This window comes from Oncorhynchus nerka, linkage group LG22 (genome assembly GCF_034236695.1).
Source record: "Oncorhynchus nerka isolate Pitt River linkage group LG22, Oner_Uvic_2.0, whole genome shotgun sequence".
Taxonomy (NCBI): Eukaryota; Metazoa; Chordata; class Actinopteri; order Salmoniformes; family Salmonidae; genus Oncorhynchus; species Oncorhynchus nerka.
Genome location: NC_088417.1, coordinates 66,776,770 through 66,802,477, shown reverse-complemented (window position 1 = coordinate 66,802,477; position 25,708 = coordinate 66,776,770). Strand labels below are relative to the sequence as shown.

General features: G+C 41.7%; 1 protein-coding gene across 10 annotated transcripts in view; it reads right to left on the bottom strand.

The window, feature by feature from the left end:
* fam222ba (family with sequence similarity 222 member Ba) overlaps positions 1-25,708 on the bottom strand; it is a 78,622-nt gene that overhangs the window by 6,400 nt on the left and 46,514 nt on the right. For 6 of the 10 annotated variants that reach the window (XM_029627648.2, XM_065007324.1, XM_029627649.2 and 3 more), the window contains one exon: positions 5,318-5,445. In XM_029627648.2, coding sequence (XP_029483508.1) covers positions 5,318-5,399 — 82 coding nt within the window. In that variant the 5' untranslated portion in view covers positions 5,400-5,445. Of the gene's footprint in view, positions 1-5,317; positions 5,446-7,441; positions 7,499-25,708 lie in introns of all 10 variants that reach the window. The other 4 variants (XM_065007322.1, XM_065007323.1, XM_029627653.2 and 1 more) reach the window with 1 other exon arrangement.

Sequence of the window (25,708 nt, the reverse complement as noted above, 5' to 3'; positions counted from 1 at the left end):
ACGAGAATGGAGCGCACTATGGTGTTAAAATCTGAGTTGTAGTCGATAAACAGCATTTCAGATAGGTATTCCTCTTGCCGGGTGGGATAGGGAGGTGTGCAGTGCAACGTCGGGTGAGCTGTTGAATTGAGACTGTTTGGAATCATCCATGTTTCCAGTTACTTTACTGTGGTTAAATGCGGAGGTTCACGCTTAAAGTTTTGCGTGAATGCTGCCATCTATCCATGTTTTCTGATTAGGGTATGTTCTAATCGTCACTGTAAGAATAACATCCTCTATGCACTTCCTGATGAACCCAGAGACAGTCAGTGTATTTGTCAATGTTATTGCCAGAGGGGCCCAGTCCGTGATCAAAATAGTCCTGTAGCATGGATTACAAAATTAATAATTTTTGCCCGCAAAAATCACAAAATGAAATCCTGGAGGGACTGCCCAATGGAGGAACACATAGGAAAAGTATTTCACAGTCAGTAACACACACAACTGTTTTTACCAAACAATATTTAAACTGTAGGGGGGCCAAATGCTAGATGGCTCATTCATTTTTCTCTCAAGACAAGAGTGACTTAACGAATCTCTTACTGTTTAAATGATGTGGCCATAGGGAATGTAGTTGTGATCTACTTCAGATCTCCGCATCTTTCCATGTAGCCCCTTCGGTAAAGTAGCTGCGTGTATAGAGTAAAATTGTTCTGCCTGCTCCATTTGTTGTACTTCTCTCTACATGCTTCCTTCTCTGTGCTGTGGAGGAATCGGGGCCATTTCCACTTTCCAAGCTGCTGAGGTTAACGATCGCTCTCCCAACAGCATCAGACTCAGTCTGAGAGCAGGTATCCTGTGTGTGTGTGTTCTCATCTATTTAAAGTCGCTCTTCAGTCTCTTTCCCCAATAATAAATAAAGCTGCTGCCCTGAGCCCTATACTATGAGTGTAGTTTGAGGAGTTAGCGAGGTAACTTTGGTCAACTCGGAGTTCAAACGTTACCACAGAAGTGGCTCACCTTTCAGCCAGCTACATTTTTATTTCAACGAATCCTTCAGATCTAACCTGCTCCAGGCAGGCTAACTCAGGGCTTATTACATTGAACCGGAATTAAATGTCTGAGCTGTGAGTTGAAGACTAATGAAGTCAGATTCCCTCCCTCTCACAAAGATTGAGTCAACATAAACTTCATTTGCGGAGGACAACTGATTAAATATTGTATTCATCAAATGTGTTTTTGTGTGTTAAAAAATAGTAAATGGTCAAATACCTATCACATTACAGATTTAGAAATGACAAATGCATTTGAAACTTCACGCACAGTTAAACTTTTGTATGACTTAATATAATTATTTTATCGATAGGAATGGGAAAAAAGGTACTTGTTCATTGATAAACCAAATCAAACTTTTACTTTCAGCCCCTACTGCTTTGATGTGCATTACAGAACACAGCAGCGCAGCAAGCGACAGACATTATTACAGAGTGGACCTTTTTAAAACCAAGCTTGTTCCACTGTACTCTGTCACATGCCTGCCAGAGGAGAGGAGGAGGAACAGAACAACATGGCGGACGTTGGCACTTAGTGAGACTCCCCCTCGCTTGGCACTGTGCTCCTGGGGGTAGGCGGATTACAGTGATTCTGAAATTACAGTCTTGATGAGCCATAGATGAAGAGAGAGTGTTTTATAACACACAAACCTGCTGCAGGAACTAGCTAGAGAGAGATCTCTGTGCCTCAGGGAGAGGGAGAAAAGAGGGGAGGGGGAGATCTAAATCAAGCTGGTCTGTTGGGGTCTGATCAATAATGCACAGAGAACGTCATCTAAAAGCTTTCCCACACTGATCGTTGGATTCAGTCTTTTAAGATAATTAGATGTCACACTGTGCAATGTTTACCAAATACAATTTTTTAGATATCAACCTAGACAGATTGTACGACTTTCTTGTTCTGTAGAGACATTGTGCGATTGGCTTGTGAGGCTATGTAAGCCGACGTAGGCTAAGTCATGCAGCGGTGTATTAGATCTGCGCATGTGCCAGCACCAGCCAGGATGCATCTTAGAAATAGTTTTCATATACAAACTTTATATGTCCGAACTCAGAATTAAATAGGCTTCCCAAAAATAACATGGTCGCTATGGTAAAAAGTTTATTTTGATTGGCGATTGTCCATTTATCAAAGTCCCATCAGGTGGCCTGATTTCAGATATGTTATGTAAACAAGATTATTAGGGAAATCATTTGTCTTGCAAAGCATGTAAACATTTAGATCATACTATTATATTAATCGGACTATTCAAAATCGTATTATTGTGCGCATACTCAGTGTAGGTTGTGTTCCTATTGGTCAGTCACCAGGATCGGCTCGTAACACCAGCCACACTACACGATTAAGGCTACATGTTTTTGCCAGAACTTTGTCAGAGCCTACGGCCGCACGTAGTGCTACTTAAAATAAGCAGACCTCGACCCTGTCACAATGAGCGTGCCAAGACACTCCACAATCGTTTACGGCCAAAGAATTTGCACACGACGTGAACATTATGTCTGGACTGCAAAATCGTGGCATAAGATGGCCAACATCGTACAGTCGGAGAGCTTGGATAGGAGATTTGAGAAGCTTTCTACAGGACTTGGCACCAGTTCTGAGGGACCAAAAAGAAAGGAGAAAACATGAATGGGTGTCCATTGTTCAAAACAACATGCATCTGTTACTCCTGTTTGGTTGTACATTTTAGGCAATGTAACCATCATGTGACCGTAAACCATAGGAATCTCAGAAATGAATTCAATAACAGCAAATACCGAAAATATTTAGGACTATCGACTGAAGTGTGCGTGAGAGAGATATGTCACCTGGGGTTGGGAGAGAGGGGGTGGGGGTGAGGTGGTATCACACGTTGAGACAGGTGAGACTGTGCGAGAAGGGTGTGTTGCTCACAGATGGGGAGAGGATGTTCACAGCTTTCTGTAAGTATACTTTTTATTTCTCAACTCAATTTTGAGCTCAATAGCAACTATTTTACAAACAAGATATTTGATATGGCTTTGACATACGTAAAGTGCGAAATGCACATTGGCCATTGCATAGGCCTCATTGGGTGCTAGGCTACAACTGCAAAATGTGTTTGTTTTTTACATTACATGTGCTGTTAAGATTAATTCATGGCTACTAGCAGCGGGTATTATCTTTAGAGTTAGTGATATAGCTAATGTGCTTTGAGTTTTCCCAAAAATTAGCCCCAAATAAATTAGCCTACGATATTAGAGCACAAAGATTTTAGATTGTAGTGGACAAAGACGAAAAGAACATTGACAGGGCCAAATACAGGGCAACACGCTATTCAGGTAGGATGCAATTTTGGAACTTTTATTTATTTATTTTTCCGTATTAATAATCATTCGTTTTATTATCATAATTATTATTGTTTTCATTATTATTGTAGGACTGTTTATTCATCTAAACCAGTTCTTTAAAATATGGAACATGTGTTTTGTTTCATTCTGTTCAGACATTTGTTTGCTAAATTTAATTTAATCTGTCTTTAATTGTGTCTCCGTATTTACACTGAATAAAAACAAAACACAACAATTTCAAAGGTTACTGAGTTACAGTTCATATAAGGAACTCAGTGAATTTGAATAAATTCATTAGGTGCTAGTCTATGGATTTCACGTCATGCAGCACAACACCTCCTTCGCATAGAGTTGATCAGGCTGTTGATTATGACCTGTGGAATGTTGTCCCGCTCCTCTTCAATGGCTGTGCGAAGTTGCTGGATATTAGCGGGAACTGGAACACGCTGTCGTACACGTCGATCCAGAGCATCCCAAACATGCTCAATGGGTGACGTGTCTAGTGAGTATGCAGGCCATGGAAAAACTGAGACACAACTTACAGAAATTGTTCACAACATTGACATCAGCAAACCCGCCCGCCAAACAAGACGCCATACACGCCTGTCTGTCATTTGCCCAGCACAGTTAAAACCGAGATTCATCTGTGAAGAGCACACTTCTCCAGCATGCCAGGTGCCATCGAAGTGGAGCATTTGCCCACTGAAGTCGGTTACGACGCCAAACTGCAGTCAGGTCAAGATCCTGGTGAGACCGTTTCTGACATCTTGTACAGAAATGACTCGGTTGTGCAAACCCACAGCTTCTTCAGCTGTCTGGTCTCAGACGACCCTACAGGTGAAGAAGCCGGATGTGGAGGTCCTGGGCTGGCTTGGTTACACGTGGTCAGCGGTTGTAAGGCCGGTTGGATGTACTGCCAAATTCTCTAAAACAACATCAGACTCGACTTATGGAAGACAAATTCATATTAAATTATCTGGCAACAGCTCTGGTGGACATTTCTGCAGTCAGCATGCTAATTGCACGCTCCCTCAAAACTTGAGACATCTGTGGCATTGTGTTGTGTGACAAAACTGCACATTTTACAGTGGCCTTTTATTGTCCCCAGCACAAGGTAAACCTGTGTAATGGTCATGCTTTTTAATCAGCTTCTTGATATGCCACACCTGTCAGGTGGATGGATTATCTTGGCAAAAGAGAAATGCTCACTAACTGGGATGTAAACAAATTTGTGCATTTTAGAGAAATAAGCTGTTTGTGCATATGGAATATTTCTGAGAATTTATTTCAGCTCATGAAACATGGGACCAACAGTTGTTGCATTTATATTTTTTGTTCAGGATAGCTTATAAGTAGGACAGTTGTAAAATAAAATAAATATCATTAGCCTATTGCTGTCATTTGTTGGGTATGGTAGGCACTAGCCTTTTTTTGTAATTGCTGCAATATAGCCCATTCAATACTTTTGTGACAGTTTAAACCAGTTCGCAATTGGATTTTTTTCTTCTGTTGAGCCATTTTCTTGCACAAAATTAAGTTACAACTGCAATGTTGTGTTTGCCACAACATAATATCCTGCTCATATTTTCCCTATAAACAATGGTTTGACTTACTTCTGATATTACCCTAATAAAGTTGAGAAACTTTTGTTAAGTTTCGGTGTGGTGTGGTTATTAGCCTATTATACTGCAGGCTTACGTTATGAAGGCAGTGAGCATTGGTGCGCCAACTGACTCAGAGGAAGAAAGTTTTATGCTTATCTTTATAAAAAATATTTGGATTGAAAAGACCTTGGGTCTTGTAAAGGAATGAATGACTTGTGTGTGAGTGTGTGAGTGAGTGAGTGAGTGAGAGAGAGGGAATGAATGACTTGTAAGTGTGAGTGAGTGAGTGTGTGTGAGTGAGAGAGCGAGAGGGAATGAATGACGTGTGAGTGAGTGTGTGTGTGTGTAGGAGAGTAGAGTAGAGACCCTTACATTTCTGAAGTCCAGTGTTCATCTGCGTGTGGGAAAGAAGCTGGAGGGAGAGGTCGCCTGGCCCTGGCAGGCAGGCCAGCATTTCACACAGACACTAATGCAACATGGGACATTCGTTGCTACTCACACTGCAGAGAGAGAGGGAGGAAGAGAGAGAGGTCAGAACTCAGACATAACTGCAGGGACACATATGCTACATAGAGATACTATAGTTATAGTATATAGCAGAGTGCTGGGGGGGGTTCAGTTCAGGGAGGACACAGTTACCTTTCAATTAGAAAGTGTTTCACACCTGGAGCATCAGGTAGAGGTGACATTTGATGTGAATAACAACTTAAATTAAAACATCAAACAGCCAAGGTAAAACGTGGGGCAGACTCTTCCCCCAGGCCTTGGGAGGTTTAAAATTACTATGTCACAGAGTCAACCCCGCCCCACCCCTTCAAAAGCAAGTAAAATCGCAAAAAAGCTCACCACCCTTCTACAACACACCATTTGCATATATTTTTTAGTTGTAAAAAAGCAAACTTCTCCTTTAATGACAGATATGAACTCCACTCACAATGAACCCACTCCAGAGAGCAATAGTAGGAACATGACAGTAAGTAACACATCAATACTACGGTCTAGGGCTGGGCGGTATACAGTATTTTACTATACACACACACCGGTATTTATGCACGGACCGGGTTTTTAACTTTACCTTCTATAACGGTATTTGAATGTTTGGTTTGTTAAATGTGATATACCGTGTGTAACGTCCATTTTTATAGGTTACTCCGCTACTGTAGTTATCCATCTCTGCTCTCTCTCCATGCCTCTTTCCACAGAACTCCCACCCTGTCACTCAAGGACCGCATTTGTTGGTTGCTTGACCACGAGCCACGTTCGTTCAGTCTGCATGGTCAATGCAGCACATGTAACATTGATCTTAATATAAATCCACAAGCGCTCTATAATTACAATATTAGTTTGTTTCTTACATCTGCAAACAGCTAGTTTGTATTTTCTTAGCAAGTTAAGCTAAATAGTGTTAGTCACTAATGCTAATCGCTAGTTAGCTGGCTAGCGATTAGCTAGCTAATAAAAGTACTGAGTCAGTGCAAACGTAGCTAGCTAATACAGCTTGATACCAGTACTGGTGGAGGCTTAAATAAGCATGTTGTTTGTGCAACAGTATCTTCTAAATCAAAAGAGGAATAGGCGAAGCATGAATATTTTGGTTATATGAAAAGTATTTAATGTAGCCAAAGATTATAGGGTCCCCTAGGAAACACTGAACATCACTTTGGTGCCTACCCTATCACAAAACTCTTCCATGGCATTTTCATTCGTTATGTCAAACACTGCATTCAAAGTGCCCACTATTATTTATATTCTAACTATATAATTATAATAAACATTCTATTTCTACGATTCCAAAAGTTAATCCAAGTGTTTTGATCTAAATCGCAATATTTGGTTAAAAATAAGGTCTAGTATTTTTGCCCATATGGTGGCAGTGTGGAAATGATCTGAAATGAGTGCAGGAAATACAGAAATGGATGGAAATGCAATAAATTATTTTAGGTTGAAGTTGAATTGAATAGTATAAAACAATCCGAATGAAGAAAGACCCATTGAAATCATTTAGAATGTGTTTCCACTCTAGGGTCACACACTACTCAAAGAAAATGTAATACTTTTATTAATCAAAAACATAAAATACCATCATAAATTTGAAAAATACCATGATATGCTATTTTGGCCATATCGCCCAGCCCTACTACAGTCCGCAACAGCCACAACAGGAGTACATTTAGGGGATATCAAACAATGGAGTAGAGAGACCGTATACAATTAAATAAATAACAAGGTACTTTAATAATGAGAGGCTGTATGTGTGTGAGAGCTTGCCACCCAGTAACATCAGCAGAGAGAACATATTTAATTGCAGACTGCTTCATTTAGTTACAGTATTAAAAACACCACAGATGCTTGTACTGAAGAACAGTCAGGGAGTAAATTAAGTCGACAGTGTGTTGCCCCGTGCCCTTCTCCTTTGCTGCTGTGTGGCATCAGAACAAACACCGGAGCACAGACGAACACACACACCGCGTTGTTATGAGGAAGGAAATTACCCACAAAACAACCTTGGCATGGCCGTCTGCCGCAGGGTGCCGGCTTAAAAGTGTCTGTCCCCTGTAGAAGGAGAGAGAGGGTGAGATGAACTCCCTTTAAAAACACAGGAGCTGAAAAAGGTCAGGATGACAGCTCATTTAAATCCTCCCTGGGAGGGGAAACAAAACACGCCTTAATGAAGCTGGCAGTTACACACACACATACACACACACACACACACACACACAGAGAGAGAGGTGGAAGGGAGCTTAGGGCTGGGGAGGCTTGATGGGGGTAATGGGCGGTAGAGGGAGTGCACTTTCTTCACACCACCAGACAGATCATGTTCCGTTCTATGTGGCAAGGGGTGATGCTGCGTCATCCTCCCTGACACCCCCCCCCCCCTCCTCCCTCAGTCCTGCACACTCTTCTTCCTGATTTACAGCCTGACCAGTGGCCAACCATATGGCAGCAATCCCTGCCCTTGATTCAACGTGTCACCACGCATTAACTTTAATTGGCCTGATAGGTTGGTTTTTCCTCCCTGTAAGGATTTGAGGAATAGAAGATTTCAGCACCGGTCTTACAGCTGCAAGGAAGATTTCCCCCCCTCTCTTTCCATTCTTTCATCTTAGTGCCAATATTTTTCTGCAAGGATGACAATCTTTTCAAGAACACAAAAGGCATTGGGGTGGAGGTAGTCAACCTCACATCAACTGCAGACGTGTGGTTGCAGGTGTTTCAAGAAGAATATAGATAGACGAGGATGGGAGGGTTCAGTCAAAACAAGATCTCAATTTACACACACACACACACACACACAAACCAGGGCTTGACATGAACTTTTTTAGCCACTTGTTCAGACAAGTAGGACAGATTTTTTTTTGCCAAAACGTGACTTTACATTTTGCTGTATGATGCAAGGAACCACTTCACAAAATAAAATGCATGTTCAATCACTGGTATTGACAATGGAAGGCTGCTGGTCTCTGATCTCATATATTATATATGCTACAGTTGTGGCTTTGAGCAATGCACTTAACAAAACGAAGAAGTGGATCGTGGACTTCAGGAGACAGCAGAGGGAGCACGCCCCCATCCACATCGATGGGGCCGCAGTGGAGAATGTGAAAAGCTTCAAGATCCTTGGCGTACACATCATTGAAAATCTGAAATGGTCCACCCACACAGCCAGTGTGGTGAAGGTGGCTTAACAGCACCTCTTCAATCTCAGGAGGCTGAGGAAATTTGGCTTGGCCCTTAAGACACTTCTTGGCCCTCAATCTTTTACAGATGCACCATTGAAAGAATCCTGTTGGGCTCTCCAGAGGGTGGTGTGGTCTGCCCAACGCATCACCAGGGGCACACTGCCGGCCCTCGAAGACATTTATAGGACCTGGTGTCACAGGAAGGCCAAGAAAATCAGGGACCTCAGCCACCCGAGCCACGGCCCGTTCACCCCGCTATCATCCAGAAGGCGAGGTTAGTTCAGGGGCATCAAAGCTTGGACCGAGAGACTGAAAAACAGCTTCTATTTCAAGGCCATCAGACTGTTAAATAGTTACTACTGGCTGTCCTCCACCCAGTACCCTGCCCTGAACTTTTGTCACTGTTACTTGCCGGCTACCACCCGGTTACTGAACCCTGCACCTTAGCGCTTTATGTTTTTTGCGAGTGCACTTGAAGTAACTTTCGAAGTTCTTGAAATGTTCCAGATTGACTGACCTTCATGTCAAAAAGTAATGGACTGTCGTTTCTCTTTGCTTATTTGAGCTGTTCTTGTCCAAATACGGACTTGGTCTTTTACCAAATAGGGCTATCTTTTGTATACCACCCCTACCTTGTCACAACACAACTGATTGGCTGAAACACATTAAGAAGGAAAGAAATTCCACAAATTAACCTGTAACAAGGCACACCTGTTAATTGAAATGCATTCCAGGTGACTACCTCATGAAGCTGGTTGACAGAATGCCAAGAGTGTGCAAAGCTGTCATCAAGGCAAAGTGTAGCTACTTTGAAGAATCTGTAGGTGTGTCCAAACTATCTATATATACACACTCACCCACACAGTACCAATCAAAAGTTTGGACACAACTACTCAATCAAGGGTTTCTTTATTTGTACTATTTTCTACTTTGTAGAATAATAGTGAAGACATCAAAACGATGAAATAGCACATATGGAATCATGTAGTAACCAAAAAAGTATTAAACAAATTATATTTTAGATTCTTCAAAGTAGCTACCCTTTGCCTTGATGACAGCTTTGCACACTCTTGGGATTCTCTCAACCACCTTCATGAGCTAGTCACCTGGAATGCATTTCAATTAACAGGTGTGCCTTGTTTAAAGTTCATTTTTGGAATTTCTTTCCTTCTTTATGCATTTGAGCCAATCAGTTACCTTGTTGAGCCAACGCCTACCTTGTTGTAGGGGTGGAAAAAAGAGAAACGACAGTCCATCATTACTAAGACATGAAGGTTAGTCAATCCCGAAAATTTCAAGAACTTTGAAAGTTTCTTCAAGTGAAGTCACAAAAACCATCAAGCACTATGATGAAACTGGCTCTCATGAGGACGAGGACCACATCAGGAAAGGAAGACCCCTCTGCTGCAGAGGATACGTTCATTAGAGTTAACTGCACCTCAGATTGCGGCCCAAATAAATGCGTCACAGAGTTCAAGTAACAGACACAACTGTTCAGAGGAGACTGCATGAATTAGGCCTTCATGGTGAATTGCTGCAAAGAAACCAATACTAAAAGGACACTAATAATAAGAAGAGACTTGCTTGGGCCAAGAAACATGAGCAATGGACATTAGACTGGTGAAAATCTGTTCTTTGGTTTGATGAGTCCAAATTTGAGAATTTTGGTTCTAACCGCCGTGTCTTTGTGAGAAGCAGAGTAGGTGAACAGATGATCTCCACATGTGTGGTTCCCACCGTGATGCATGGAGGAGGAGGTGTGATGGTGTGGGGGTGCTTTGCTGGTGACACTGTCAGTGATGTTTAGAATTCAAGGCACACTTAACCAGCTTGGCTACCACAGTATTCTGCAGCGATACGCCATCCCACCTGGTTTGCGCTTAATGAGACTTATTTGTTTTTCAACCAGACAATAACCCAACACACCTCCAGGCTGTGTAAGGGCTAATTGACTGAGGAGAGTGATGGAGTGCTGCATCAGATGACCTGGCCTCCACAATCACCCGATCTCAACCCAATTAAGATGGTTTGGGATGAGTTGGACCGCAGAGTGAAGGAAAAGCAGCCAACAAGTGCTCAGCATATGAACTCCTTCATGAATGTTGGAAAAGCATTCCAAGTGAAGCTGGTTGAAAGAATGCCAAGTGTGTGCAAAGCTATCATCAAGGCAAAGGGTGGCTACTTTGAAGAATCTAAAATATGCGTTATTTCATAGTTTGACGTCGTCCATATTATTCTACAATGTAGAAAATAGTAAAAATAAAGAAAAACCCTTGAATGAGTGGACACACCTAAACTTTTGACTGGTACTGTATGTGAGAACACATAGTCAGATGGAGAGAGAGCAGCTGGAGTAGCAGTGTTCTCTGGGGTGATCCATGTCTCAATCATCGCCAAAAAGTCAAGGGACTGAAGGGTAGCATAGGCTGAAATGAACTCTGCGTTCTTGACCGCCGATCGGCATTTCCAAACGCTGCCGGAGACCAGGATAAAATATTTTCTGTGGAGCTCCTTGTCATTTAGGATATTCTAAGAATATCTTTGAGAGGGGGGAACATTGTCAGAAATACTGAATAGAGGAGAATACCAGCGTTCCAACGGTGTCAGAATTACACCCAATTCTGAGCACTTGAGACAGTTTTACAACTTGAGTGTGCAGCATTGGTTTCATCAACTGTGCACCCGTATCAACTGCATGTCAGCCATTTGTGGTTATAGACGAGTGCTGGTGGAACGTTTTTTAGTACATCGGAATGACAATTACATTAATACATGCAACTAGCTAAATATTTAACTAGTGAGGTAGCCAATTTAAAGCATATTGTCTCGTTTTGCTGGTTATCTAGTTAGTTTGCTGTAGGCTTGGGCGACATACTATTATACCGCATACCGGGGTATTTGGATATACCCATGGGATGTTTTACAACACCATTGAAACTATTTTATGTTCTTTTTTATGAATTTAAATATTTGTAGCTACTTTTAAGTAAATACCTGCAGTGAACTTGTGCAATACGCTAGACGATAAAAATTGTGTTCTTCATTCTACATCACATACTTTGTCATTGTGAAGTTTACTGGTTGTCCCCAGTCACTTAGTGTTTGTTTGTAAGCACACAATGACAAGAGACTGGAGCCTTTAGTAGCTAGTTAGCCATGTAGCTCAGTGGTTACGGTCACTTGGTAACAGCAGAGAATCCCCCCTGGATCAAGAGTCTTGCTGTCTAATATTTGTTTTCTGCATGCAGCACACTGAGTATTTTGTTACTTGAATAACTTTAAGAGTCTGTCCTGCAAATACTTTCGGTCAGAGACACAAAATGTTTGCAATGTGCTCAGTAGCATTTAGTTAGCATTCTCTATTGGATTTTACATGCATCTGTTTGTTTTGCTAACCTTCGGATTACAGAGGATCAGTGAGGTTTGAAAATGGTGCCCCTTGTGTTCAGTGCCGGTATTACTGAATATCCTGACATGGCAATCTGGATAACACCCAAGTGCACTGGCACACGCAGGGGATGCATAACACCATGCCCTTTTCAGGATTTTCATGACTAACAATGAGCTATAACTGGGCAAATAACTCACAAACTAGCAATGAATATCAACCACAGTAGGCTGACTTTGATCAAGAAAATGCAGGCTTCCAATAATTCTACTCCGAAGCGCTCTGCAGAGATTGGTAGGACAGTGCACAACACATGGCAACTGGAGGACACTTTGAACCCATTTTGATTGGAGTAGCCTAGTTTGACATTGTGATTTTTGCGGGAATTTATTTTACTTGTCCATTCAGACAACTTAAATCTATAATTTGCTTGTCCAATTGTTTTTTTTTGGGGGGGGGGGGGGGGGGACTTCCTTTGCACACAAACACACCTCCCCCACAGCGCCCCTGAATGTCAGAAAACTGGGGAGCGCAGAAGCAAAGGTCAGTCTATGGTAATGCTCCAGCTGACACTCTGCTCTATACTGGTAGAGAGACTACAGCAAGAGATGATGAAACCAGACAGAAAGACAGACAGGGCATTGGTCTCCTACCCAGTGACTAGGCCACATCAACTTGAAATACATATATCAGACAGAAAAAAAACACAGGGTCTTTCAACATTTACATTTACATTTAAGTCAACAACACAAACACTCAGAAAGTGCAGTAAGACCGTTGTTGACAGTCAGGCTCTCTCTAGCACAGCTTTGAGATATCAGATGCTGCAGCTTCATAAGATCAGGGCTCCTCCTCACCACACCCCTGTTCCCCGTGTGTGTGCGTGGCCTCTGCTACGCCAACGGATTCCTAATTGCCCACATGGTATAACCCAGGTGGGTTAGATTGGTATGATATGGACTTTACTCTGCAGTGACCCAGGCAGGCACCTGTATCCAGCTGGATTACAAGCCTTACTAGCTGCAATTGACTGTGTCAACGTCCCTACATAGCTAACCTTGCAGAACATACTGCAAACCATATTGAATACCATTTTATGCACAGTGTACACAATCAGCCTGCAAAAGTGACTTTATTGTGGGAATTACAATGCCGTTAGCTAGCTTACTGGCTAAGACAGTACTTTCCGTTGCCCATTTCAAAACTACTGTAATGTTTAACACAGCTAGACTTTGCCCGCTGAATGAACACAAAATGTGGAAGTGGGATTTTGACTGGACTATACAAGCTTATTCGATGCTAGCTATCTGATTTGTCAATGTGGACATCATGCATTTAGATCTGATGCCCCGGACAATGTGAAAATCACTGTGATATAGCCTACAGCTGAATGAGCTGGAAAACATATGCAAGTGGATGTTTGACCAGACTATACAGCTTGTTAATAATGATTGTTAGTATGTTGTTTTTCCCCTTTCAAAATTGGTAGTTTTAGCTTTTACTTTATTCACTGCTCAGGATCTACATCCATGAATAAAGCAGGTGTGCTCTACCATTCCTATGATGTTTTCATCTCTCTAATCTTGTGCTAGGAACTCAAACGTCTAATATGTTCTAAAAGCATTTTCATAACATCACTTTCGACAACGTTATATAACATCGACATGCGTTAGAGACTCATGACACGATGACGCAGCAAGTGACTCTTCAGTCTCCACCACAACAACTCATACATCTATAATAGTTGTCTATTTGAGTGAGCCTCTTTTTATAAGAGTTTAGTGATGAGACAATGCTGTACTTGAAACTGATGCATGCAAGGTCACAAGCACAACTTCAAGGCATTTAGAGACGCCATGACATGTCATGTCAAATTGCTCCAATAATTTGACGCGACACAAGCCTATATCTTTCCTCCATTTCTCAGGGGCGTTAGAAAGACAGGCAGAACAACTCACCCATCTAAAAAAACAGTGTGAGAGGCGAGGGCCATTTAGAAAATTACACCAGCCAGCTATAATTGCATTAGTCAATATCTCCCCACGTCAGGGCAATCTGCATTGGTTAAACATTCAGGCGGAAGTGTTAGGAAATGGATCATAGGGATAATTGCAGAGAAAAACAAACCAACGCTTTCGGGGCAGGAAGAGACCAGGGTTCAGCTGTAGTGTAGCCTATGCAAGGGGAAAACTAGTGCATTTAATGTGTGTATGAAAACTAAGAGTGCAGCATCAAAATAAGTAGCATTAGAAAAGATGGTTCCGAAAAATGCCTCCTTGCTATAAAAAGGTGAGAAAACCCTGTTTGGTTGGTTGTGAGTATTAACCACTAGTCCTTAGCAGTCTTTCCCAAATGAAGGTGAAAGCAATTAAGAGAGCTAAGCCTCTGTGTTGTGATAATGACTGAGGGAGAAGGAGAGGAGAAAGCAGAACAGGCTGTGTGCTGCTGTTATTTAATTGCGTGTTTACCCTGAGGTCATAGGGTCAGTAATAGAGCCAAGGAAAAAGCTTGTTGGGAGAAATTCATTGTATCCTAGAGTGTGCGTGAGTGTGTGTGCATACTCCCAGGGACATAGAATTAAATTACTTTTCTTTTGCGAGCGAGGAGAGCTGAATGCCGGGGTAAAAGAAAGAGAAAGGGGAACAGAAAGAAAATCGCTTTTTATCCTTGAATTCCGAACCGGAGCATTCTAAATGAAAAAAGCCCTCGCCTGCTCTTGTGCGTACTGTTCACATCAGTGTGGCCTTCATTAGCCCATCTGGGATGTACAAACAGCAGAGGCGGAACAGGATTTGCTGAAACAGTGCTGTTGCTAGCCCGGGGCCCACAGGCATGTAAGCGGTCGCCGTTCTGTTCCACTGTGTGTGTATACACATGGCGTGTACATGTGGTGTGAGTGTAGTATATGTGTGCATACATGGCGTGTGTGCGCGTGTTCGACATTCTCACACAAGAGATCCTGATGACTGTAGCAGATTCTGAGGTGTGTAGTCCAAGGCTGGGCTGGCTGACATTTTTCAACCATAGAGATGCCAGCCCTCATCAACACAGGCTGCTTTTTACAACAAAAAATAATGTGTGTGTAATACTGTGTACAGTGTATGTTTAAAATGAGTGAGGGAGGGGAGAGACACAGAGAATGGAAAAAGGAGAAACGGAGACAGAGTCAGTATGGCACTGTTTCCAAACAAGCAACAGAAAAGTTAAGAAATCAAACAAAGAAATTGCTGCTGTGGTGATGAGGGAGAGAGAAGGGAGACTAGAGCAACTCAGAGCTGGTTTAGACAATAAGAGCCTCTTCACACTTAGAATTTTCGTAAAAATACCGTCAGCTACACATATTATTAAAATGTAAACCTGCATACTTGCTACATCTTGACCGCTACCTCCGGAGTTGAAGCACGACACTCGCCCGACAGTTGCCCCCTTTGAAGCAGGGCTGTGTAAACAGAACTGCCTCGTTGAGCCAACACTCCTACAGTATAAATGGTAATAGCAAAGCAATGTTTTTGTAACAGCTAAAATGTATAGACATTTTCCTAATATTTGATACTTGTTTTTGAATTTTTACCTGAAATTGCAGTAACAGCCTGTAACAATATGAGAGACACACACACACAGTGGCAAGAAAGAGTATGTGAACCCTTTGGAATTACCTGGATTTCTGCATAAATTGGTCATTCAATTTGATCTGATCTTCATCTAGGTCAAAACAATAGACACACAGTGTGCTTAAACTTATAACACACAGATTGTATTTTTCTTGTCTATATTGAATACATAATTTAAACATTCACAGTGTAGGTTGGAAAAAGTATGTGAACCCCTAGGCTAATGACTTCTCCAAAAGCTAATTGGAGTCAGGAGTCAGCTAACCTGAAGTCCAATCACAGAGACAATATTGAAGATGTTGGTTAGAGCTGCCTTACCCAATAAAAAAAAATAAAAAAATTGAGTTTGCTATTCACAAGAAGCATTGCCTGATGTCAACCATGCCTCGAATAAAAGAGATCTCAGAAGACCTAAGATTAAGAATGGTTGACTTGCATAAAGCTGGTAAGGGTCACAAAAGGATCTCTAAAAGCCTTGATGTTCATCATTCCACGGTTAGACAAATTGTCTATAAATGGAAAGTTCAGCACTGTTGCTACTCTCCCTAGGAGTGGTCGTCCTGCAAAGATGACTGCAAGATCACAGCGCAGAATGCTCAATGCGGTTAAGAAGAATCCTAGAGTGTCAGCTAAAGACTTACAGAAATCTCTGGAACATGCTAACATCTCTGACGAGTCTACGACATGTAAAACACTAAACAAGAATGGTGTTCATGGGAGGACACCACGGAAGAAGCCACTGCTGTCGAAAAAAAACATTTCTGCATGTCTGAAGTTTGCAAAAGTGCACCTGCATGTTCCACAGTGCTACTGGCAAAATATTCTGTGGACAGATGAAACTACAGTTGAGTTGTTTAGAAGGAACACACAACACTGTGTGCAGAAAAAATGGTCACAGCAACCAACATCAAAACCTCATCCCAATTGTAAAGTATGGTGGAGGGAGCATCATGGTTTGGGGCTGCTTTGCTGCCTCAGGGCCTGGACAGCTTGCCATCATTGCGGTAAAACTGAATTCTCAAATTTATCAAGACATTTTGCAGGAGAATGTTAGGCTATCTGTCCGGCAATTGAAGCTCAATAGACGTTGGGTGATGTAACAGGACGACCCAAAACACAAAGGCTTCAACAGAAGAAAATTTGCCTTCTGAAATGGTCCAGTCCGAGTCCTGACCTCAACACGATTGAGATGCTGTGGCATGACCTCGAGAGTAGTTCACCCCTGACATCCCAAGAATATTGCTGAACTGAAACAGTTATGTAAAGAGGAATGGTAAAAAATTCCTCCAGACAGTTGTGCAGGTCTGATCCGCAACTACAGAAAACGTTTCGTTGAGGTTATCGCTGCCAAAGGAGGGTCAACCAGTTATTAAATCCAAGGGTTCACATACTTTTTCCACCCTGCACTGTGAATGTTCACACAATGTGTTCAATAGAGACATGAAAACTTAGAATTGTGTGTGTGTTATTAGTTTAAGCGGACTGTTTGTCTATTGTTGTGACCTAGATGAAGATCAGATCAAATTTTATGACCAATTAATGCAGAAATCCAGGTATTTCCAGAGGGTTCACACAGTTTTTCTTGCCACCACCCATCCACACACGTTCAAAAGTTTGGGGTCACTTACAAATGTCCTTGTTTTTGAAAGAAAAACTACTTTTTTTTTAACAGTAAAATAACATCAAATTGATCAGAAATTCAGTGTAGACATTGTTAATGTTGTAAATGACTATTGTAGCTGGAAACAGCTGATTTTTAATGGAATATCTACATAGGCATACAGATGCCCATTATCAGCAACCATCACTCCCGTGTTCCAATGGCACATTGTGTTAGCCATCCAAATGGATCATTTTAAAAGGCTAATTGATCATTAGAAAACCATTTTGCACTTATGTTAGCACAGCTGAAAACTGTTGTACTGATTAAAGAAGCAATAAAACTGGCCTTCTTTAGACTACTTGAGTATCTGGAGCATCAGCATTTGTGGGTTCGATTACAGGCTCAAAATGGCCAGGAGCAAAGTACTTTCTTCTCAGTCAATTCTTGTTCTGAGAAATAAAGTCTATTCCATGTGAGAAATTGCCAAGAAACTGAAGATCTCGTACAACAGTGTACTACTCCCTTCACAGAACAGCGCAAACTGTCTCTAACCAGAATAGAAAGAGGAGTGGGAGGCTCCGGTGCACAACTGAGCAAGAGGACAAGTACATTAGTGTCTAGTTTGAGAAACAGACACGTCACAAGTCCTCATCTGGCAGCTTCATTAAAATAGTACCCGCAAGAACACTAGTCTCAACGTCAACAGTGAAGAGGCGACCCCGGGATGCTGAACTTCTAGGCTTGTCAGGGTGAATTCATTTATACCCATGTTTCCAATCGCAATTTGCTTTTACCACATGATTTTCATGATATCGATACAAATTAAGCCTGGTTTGTTGTAATGTTCTAAGTTAGGCCTACTTTACTTTTTATATTGGTGAGAGAGGGTTAAAAATACATTTGATAGGCTAACATTACTTCATGAAGACATTCTGTTACAGTAACTCTGCTTTTGTCTTGAAGATAAAATGTAATGAGTGTATCCTACAGACGAGAAAACAAACCCTTTGTCTGCAAAAAATGCTTGTGAATTGTTACATTATTCAAGAGAGCAATATGACATGGTTGCATTATGTTTTAGAACATTTTCATTGTTGAATAGTTTGTGCTTACTGGCTAGCGGCTACGGTGATCACTTATCACCCCATTGGCCTCATCCCTAATCCGTTGTGTTCTGTCGGTCATTAACCATCAGTGGCTCTCATTTTAAAAAGTGTTGCTCGGCTAGGCGAACAAACATTTATTTATATTTAACCTTTATTTAAATAGGGAGTCACATTGAGATAAAACATTTCATTTTACAAGAGAGCCCTGTATACATTACAATAAAAACAGAGTTTCCCAAACTCTGTCCTGGGCCCCCACTTGGTTTTTGCCCTAGCACTACACAGCTGAATCAAATAATCAAAGCTTGATAATGAGTTGGTTATTTGACTCAGCTGTGCAGTGCTAGGGCAAAAACCAAAACGTGCACCAAGGTGGGGCCCCAGGAACAAAAACCCTGCCTTAAAAAGGCCTTCGCTTGAAAAATGAGAAAAAAAGCAGCAATTTACTGGTTTGCCCATCGTAGTAGGAATAACTCAAGAAACCCGTCATTCATTTTGACGTTTTTGCAGATCGTAGTCGCACAACTTTACATGTAAGATTCTAGGTACAGTATTTGTGAAAACCTTTGCATAAAAACTATTTGTCTCTCATTGAATGACAAACAGTTAATTGAAGAATCCCTACTGTTGACCAATCACCGACAAATGGGCGTAGACTTTGGCTAGCCTCGAGAAAAAAAGTGTGCACGAACAGCCGAAGACCAAAAATGTCACAAAATATGCACGAATGCTTCCCATCCGAAACAGTTTGGAACCATGAGGATGCTTTTAGCCTGAATGAGAGCCACTGAGCCTGCCCAGCCAGTTAGCCAATCAAGTACTGATTGGCTCCTCATCCTCTAGCTGGGGGAGGAAACTGGGGGTGCGTCTGAAATGGGATCCTATCTCTTATGGCCTGGTCAAACTTACCTACATACGTAGGGAATAGCGTGCCATATTAGACACAGGGCTCCTAGGACTGAGTGAGTGAGTGTACGAGTCGGGAGATATGAACTGGAGGCGTCCTGACCTGATCTCATCCTGTGGCCAGTCATTACAACACACACCCACTAATTACCACTCACCCACTTGACTCCTTAACCTGTTGAGTGTAGGGGGCAGTATTTTGATGTTTGGATGAAAAACGTACCCAAATAAAACTGCCTATTTCTCAGGCCCAGAATCTAGAATATGCATATAATTGTCAGATTAGGATAGAAAACACTCTAAAGTTTCCAAAACTGTCAAAATATTGTCTGTGTATAACAGAACTGATATTGCAGGCGAAAGCCTGAGGAAAATCCAACCCGGAAGTGCTGTTTTTCCTGAAAGCTCTCTGTTCCATTGCCTGCCTTTGCTCCATTTAAAGGGATATCAACCAGATTCCTTTTCCTATGGCTTCCACATGTTGTGAACAGTCTTCAGACATAGTTTCAGGCTTTTATTTTGAAAAATGAGCAAGAAAGATCACATCGCGTTATTGGATGGCTGGGTGCCAGCAGCGTTTTGCATGCGCAACAGAGTGGAGCAGACATTTTCTCTCCCTCTCCTATTGAAGAAGCTATCGTCCGGTTGAAATATTATCGATTATATATTGCAAAAACAACCTGAGGATTGATTATAAAAAACGTTTGACATGTTTCTACGAACTTTACGGATACAATTTGGAATTTGTCTGCCCGTCGTGACCGCTCGAGCCTGTGGATTTCTGAACATAACGCGCCAACCAAATGTATTTTGGATATAAAAATAATCTTTATGGAACAAAAGGAACATTTATTGTGTAACTGGGAGTATCGTGAGTGCAAACATCCAAAGATCAAAGGTAAGCGATTCATTTTATTGCTTTTCTGACTTTCGTGACCAATCTTCTTGGCTGCTAGCTGTTCGTAATGTTGTCTGCTGAGAGAGTTGTCCTTACATAAACGCTTGGTATGCTTTCGCTGAAAAGCTTTTTTGAAATCTGACACGCCAGGTGGATTAACAACAAGCTAAGCTGTGTTTTTCTATATTGCACTTGTGATTTCATGAAAATAAAATATTTTTAGTAATTTAAATTTGGCGCTCTGCAATTCAGCGGATGTTGACGAAAATTATCCCGCTAACGGGATGGGTGCATCAAGAAGTTAATGTGGAAAGTGCGAGACAGGAGTGTGAGTGTGGGGCTACTTATTAACTTATCTATCTTTCCACTCTACATCCATTCACAGTGCAGACAGAGGGCTGGAGAGGACATGCCTCAGTGAGGAAAAAAACAACTGCTTTCAGAGATGTGATTGTCTAAAAACCAACCACACAGGGAGAGAATCCCCAATGGCTGACATGCATTAAAAACCATATTGAGATCTCTGGGCTGCAATTCAGAGCTGTAGGTTTTTAAACACACAATTTAAAAGTCCTACATTTGATTTTAGTCACACTCTAAATACACCTAGTGTTAAAAACACCTAGCGCTAGCCTTTATAATTAATCAGTCAGGGGATATTAATAAAAACAGCCGTGGCAAGGATCTGTGGTAGCCATTACGCTTCCTGCTTTGCAATTAAGAGTGACACTTGACAGTTAGGTTTGGAGCAGTCCTGGCCTGCATCTGTTCAAACACAGATTGGTACATGGCGGATGACTGATAACTGAGGGAGAGCGACTTGCACGCCACATTAGAGGAGAGACCCTACTCTGCAGTACACCCTCAGGGGTAGGCTAACCATACTACAGCCCTGAGATAGGCCTTATCGTCTTCATACAAGAGCAACATTGTCCCTTTTGTCTTTTCTAAATCCCACATCAATGTAATCTAAGAGCTTTACTCTTTATCAAAGGAGACAACAATGCAGCCAGTCAATCACGTGGAGATGTCTGACACCAAGCTATGTAGTGTTTGTAAAAGGGCAATTCCACGATAACGGAATTGAGCTGAAAAATAATGTTTGCTAAACAAAAACCAATGATTTCAAAGTTTAACAAACCATACAAGTCCATGCACAGGACTACTTATAACAATTTACACTGAACATTAAAAAAACAAATTTCCTGGCAGAATTGTGCAGATCCAAAGTTCAGTAACAGAATTTCTGTAAAATCTCCTTGTTTTTTTGTGTCCACATTTTCCAAAAACTCATATCTGGTCCAATTTAAGATTCAACGATGTCTGCATAAAGAATGGGGTGTCAGCTACGACATGACACATTGGCGTAGATTTTGGTTATTTTGGTTATTGAACTACAGTAAGTGAAGTGGATTTACACCCGATAACTGAATTTCATCATGTGTCCCTGATCTATACTACAAAGAAATGCATAATTATGGATATGAATGTCTTCGTGGTTTCCCAAATAGGTACACAAAAGTTACAAATATGCTTTTTTGTATATTGGGGTATGATTCTACACACTGGCTATTATTTTAATGAGCTCTGCCCCAACAATAGAACATTTGGTTGGTCAAATCTGAACCAATCATAGACATATGTTTCATAAGTTTTGACATCAAAGTACAGAACAGTAGAGCTCCGTAGAGTACAGTACAGCACAGAACAGTAGAGTTCAGTTCAGTACTAGGGATGTTCACGGTTAACCATTGATCGGTTAGCTGCAGAAAACACATTTAACAGGTCATGCTTATCAGTCTATAGGTTAATCAGCATCATTTACTGGAATTAAATTGGCGCGGGTATATTTTCGTTAAGTCATGTATCACACGCGCACAGCATACAGCTATCCCATAATGACAGAGAACTGTCTAAACAGTTTAGCACATTTTTTATTTTTATTTTAAATAACAGAAATACCTTATTTACATAAGTATTCAGACCCTTTGTTATGAGACTCGCAATTGAGCTCAGGTAGATTCTGTTTCCATTGACCATCCTTGATTGGAGTCCACCTGTGGTAAATTCAATTGATTGGACATGATTTGAAAAGGCACACAACTGTCTATAAGGTCCCACAGTTGACAGTGCATGTCAGAGCAAAAACCAAGCTATGAGGTTGAAGCAATTGTACGTAGAGCTCCAAGAGGCACATACCTGGGGAAAGGGACAAAAAAAAAAAAAACTTATGCAACATTGAAGGTCCCAGAGAACACATTCATCATTCTTAAATTGAAGATGTTTGGAACCACCAAGACACGATGGTCACCGACAGAGCTTCAAAGTTCCTCTGTGGAGATGTGAGAACCTTCCAGGAATGCCATCTCTGCAGTACTCCACCAATAAGGCCTTTATGGGAGAGTGGCCAGACGGAAGCCACGCCACAGTATTAGGCACATAACAGCCTGCTTGGATTCAGTCCAAAGAGTTCCATCTTGGTTTCATCAGACCAGAGAATCTTGTTTCTCATAGTCCGAGTCTTTTAGGTGCCTATTTCCAAACTCCAAGCGGGCTTTCATGTGCCTTTTTGGATTCCGTCTGGCCACTCTACCATAAAAGGCCATATTTGTGGAGTGCTGCAGAGATGGTTGTCCTTTTGGAAGGTTATCCCAACTCCACAGAGGAACACTAGAGCTCTGTCAGAGTAACCATCAGGTTCTTGGTCACCTCCGTGACCAAGGCCCTTCTCCCCCGATTCCTCAGTTTGGCCGGGCGGCCAGCTCTAGGAAGAATCTTGGTGGTTCCAACCTTCTTCCATTGAAGAATGGAGGCCACTGTGTTCTTGGGGACCATTGCTGCAGAAATGTTTTGGTACCCTTTTCCAGATCTGTGCCTCGACACAATCCTGTCTCTGAGCTTTACGGACAATTCCTTCGAGCTCATGGTTTGGTTTTGCTCTGACATGCACTGTCAACTGTGGGACCTTATATAGACTTGTGTGCCTTTCCAAATCATGTCCAATCAATTGAAATGTACCTCAGGTGGACTCCAATCAAGTTGTAGAAACAGGATGCACCTGAGCTCAATTTCGAGTCTAATAGCAAAGGGTCTGAAGACTTACGTAAATAAGATATGTTTTTATTTTTTAAGACATTTGCACAAATTTCTAAACACCTGTTTTTGCTTTGTTATTATGGGGTATTATGTGTAGATTGCTGAGGATTAGTATTTTTAAAATCCATTTTAGATTAAGGTTGTAACGTAACAAAATGTAGAAAAAGTTAATGGGTCTGAATATATATATATATATTTTTTTTTTTTTACTTGTTTCAGCAGGAGGGTTGGTAAGGGGCAAGAGAGGAGCAGGGACAGGTCTGTGTGAAAGTCTATGTACGTGGCATGGAATGGGGAGAGAGAGAGAGAGAGAGAGAGAGAGAGAGAGAGAGAGAGAGAGAGAAAGTAGCCAGACTCACGCTAGTTAGATAACAGCAACAAGTTTGTCTATCACAGGCCTCCTGAGTGGTGCAGTGGTCTAAGGCAGTGCTAGTTGTACCACTAGAGATTATGGGTTCGAGTCCAGGTCCGGTCACTGACAGCCGCGACTGGGAGACCCATGGGGCGGCGCACAATTGGCCCAGCATCGTCCAGATTAGGGGAGGGTTTGGCTGGCTGGGATGTCCTTGCCCCATCACGCACTAGCGACTTCTGTGGCGGGCCGGATGCAGTGCACGCCGACACAGTCACCAGGTGGACAGCGTTTCCTCCAACACTTTGGTGCAGCTGGCTTCTGGGTTAAGTGGGCATTGTGTCAAGAAGCAGTGAGGCTTGTGTTTAGGATGACCTTCGCGAGTCCGTATGGGAGTTGCAGCGATGAGACAAGACCAATTGTATACCACGAAATTGGGGAGAAAAAGGGGTAATACTTAAAAATAAAAAACTTTTGTGCCTCTTGACTGAATCAAATTGTTGTAAAGAAGCTAGCTAGAAAGGCTAATTGAGGCTATTTTGCTGTGCTCTACATCCAATGTCTACAACAACTCTATATGAAACAAGAACCTACCTGTTGCGAATTGTCTTTCCGTAGGAAAGCGAGGGCAATGTCGACATAGCCCCAGTCGGGTGATGTCACACAGATGCTCCACAGAGCCATCTAGCTCATGCCGTTTGGGAAACTCAGCTTAAGCTTGATCACCAAATAATAAATAAAAGCATCACCAGCTAGCTACCAATCTATTTTACTTTCACTGTCCGATCATTCACAAAAACGAGCCCACTAATTGTTATTTTTCCATTCCACAAATGGTCTGTGTTGCTTGATATGACAAAGTTAATCCAAATGTATCAAAGAATAGGTCATGTGTCCACGAGTAGTTAGTGGCTACTGCCTGGCCAGTGATCTAGCCAGCTAGATTTCAGTAATTAGCTATCCTCCTAAAAGCGGTGGCCAGTGGATAAACTAGGTTGACGAGTTGAAAATATTTGTTTGAAAACAAACTAGTAGCCAGTTGTTGCATTATGGTGCAATCCTATCTAACCAGCTGGCTGGCTCCTGAAGCCTACAGTATGTCCACATGAGCTCCCGAGTCTAGCTAACGGTAGCTAGCTAGCTTTGCAAATGAGCATTTCACTAGCTAGCTGAGCTGTTCAATAAGAAAGCTGCTGATATGAATCAAATACTGTTATTGGGGAGCGGGAATGTCAGATTCGTATTTAAATTTTAACTGTCATTGAATTTGGTGGGTACTACTAGTTTCATATCCGAGGCGAGAGAAATTGTCCGCCATGTTTTGGGTTTTGTCAAGGGCTCAGAGTGAAGTCATGCACTCAAGTCTCAACCGAATCGCCCAAATGGCTTCTATGTTGAGATGCATCAATATTTATGAAATTGCCCCCCACTTATTTTAACTTAATATAATACATCAATAAAAATCAATTTAGCCTCAAATAAATAATGAAACATGTTCAATTTGGTTTAAATAATGCAAAAACAAAGTTTTGGAGAAGTAAAAGTGCAATATGTGCCACATCTGAGTTCCTTGCTCAGAACATGAGAACATATGAAAGTTGGTGGTTCCGTTTAACATGAGACTTCAATATTCCAAGGTAAGAGGTTTTAGGTTGTAGTTAATATAGTATTTATAGGACTATTTCTCTCTATACCATTTGTATTTCATATACCTTTGACTATTAGATGTTCTTATAGGCACTACAGTATTGCCAGTGTAAGTATAGCTTCCGTCCCTCTCCTCGCCCCTACCTGGGCTCGAACCAGGAACACATCGACAACAGCCACACTCGAAGCAGCGTTACCCATCGCTCCACAAAAGCCCTCTGCAAGGGGAATAACTACTCCTAGTCTCAGAGCGAGTGACCTTTGAATACGTTATTAGCGTGCACCCTGCTAACCAGCCATTAGGCTGATAGACATAAACAGCGCTCTGCTTGCGAAGAAATGCTGGCAAAACACACAAAAGTGCTGTTTGAATGAATGCTTACGAGCCGAGCTGACAAGGTGAAAATCTGTCGTTCTGCCCCTGAACAAGGCAGTTAACCCACCGTTCCTAGGCCGTCATTGAAAATAAGAATGTG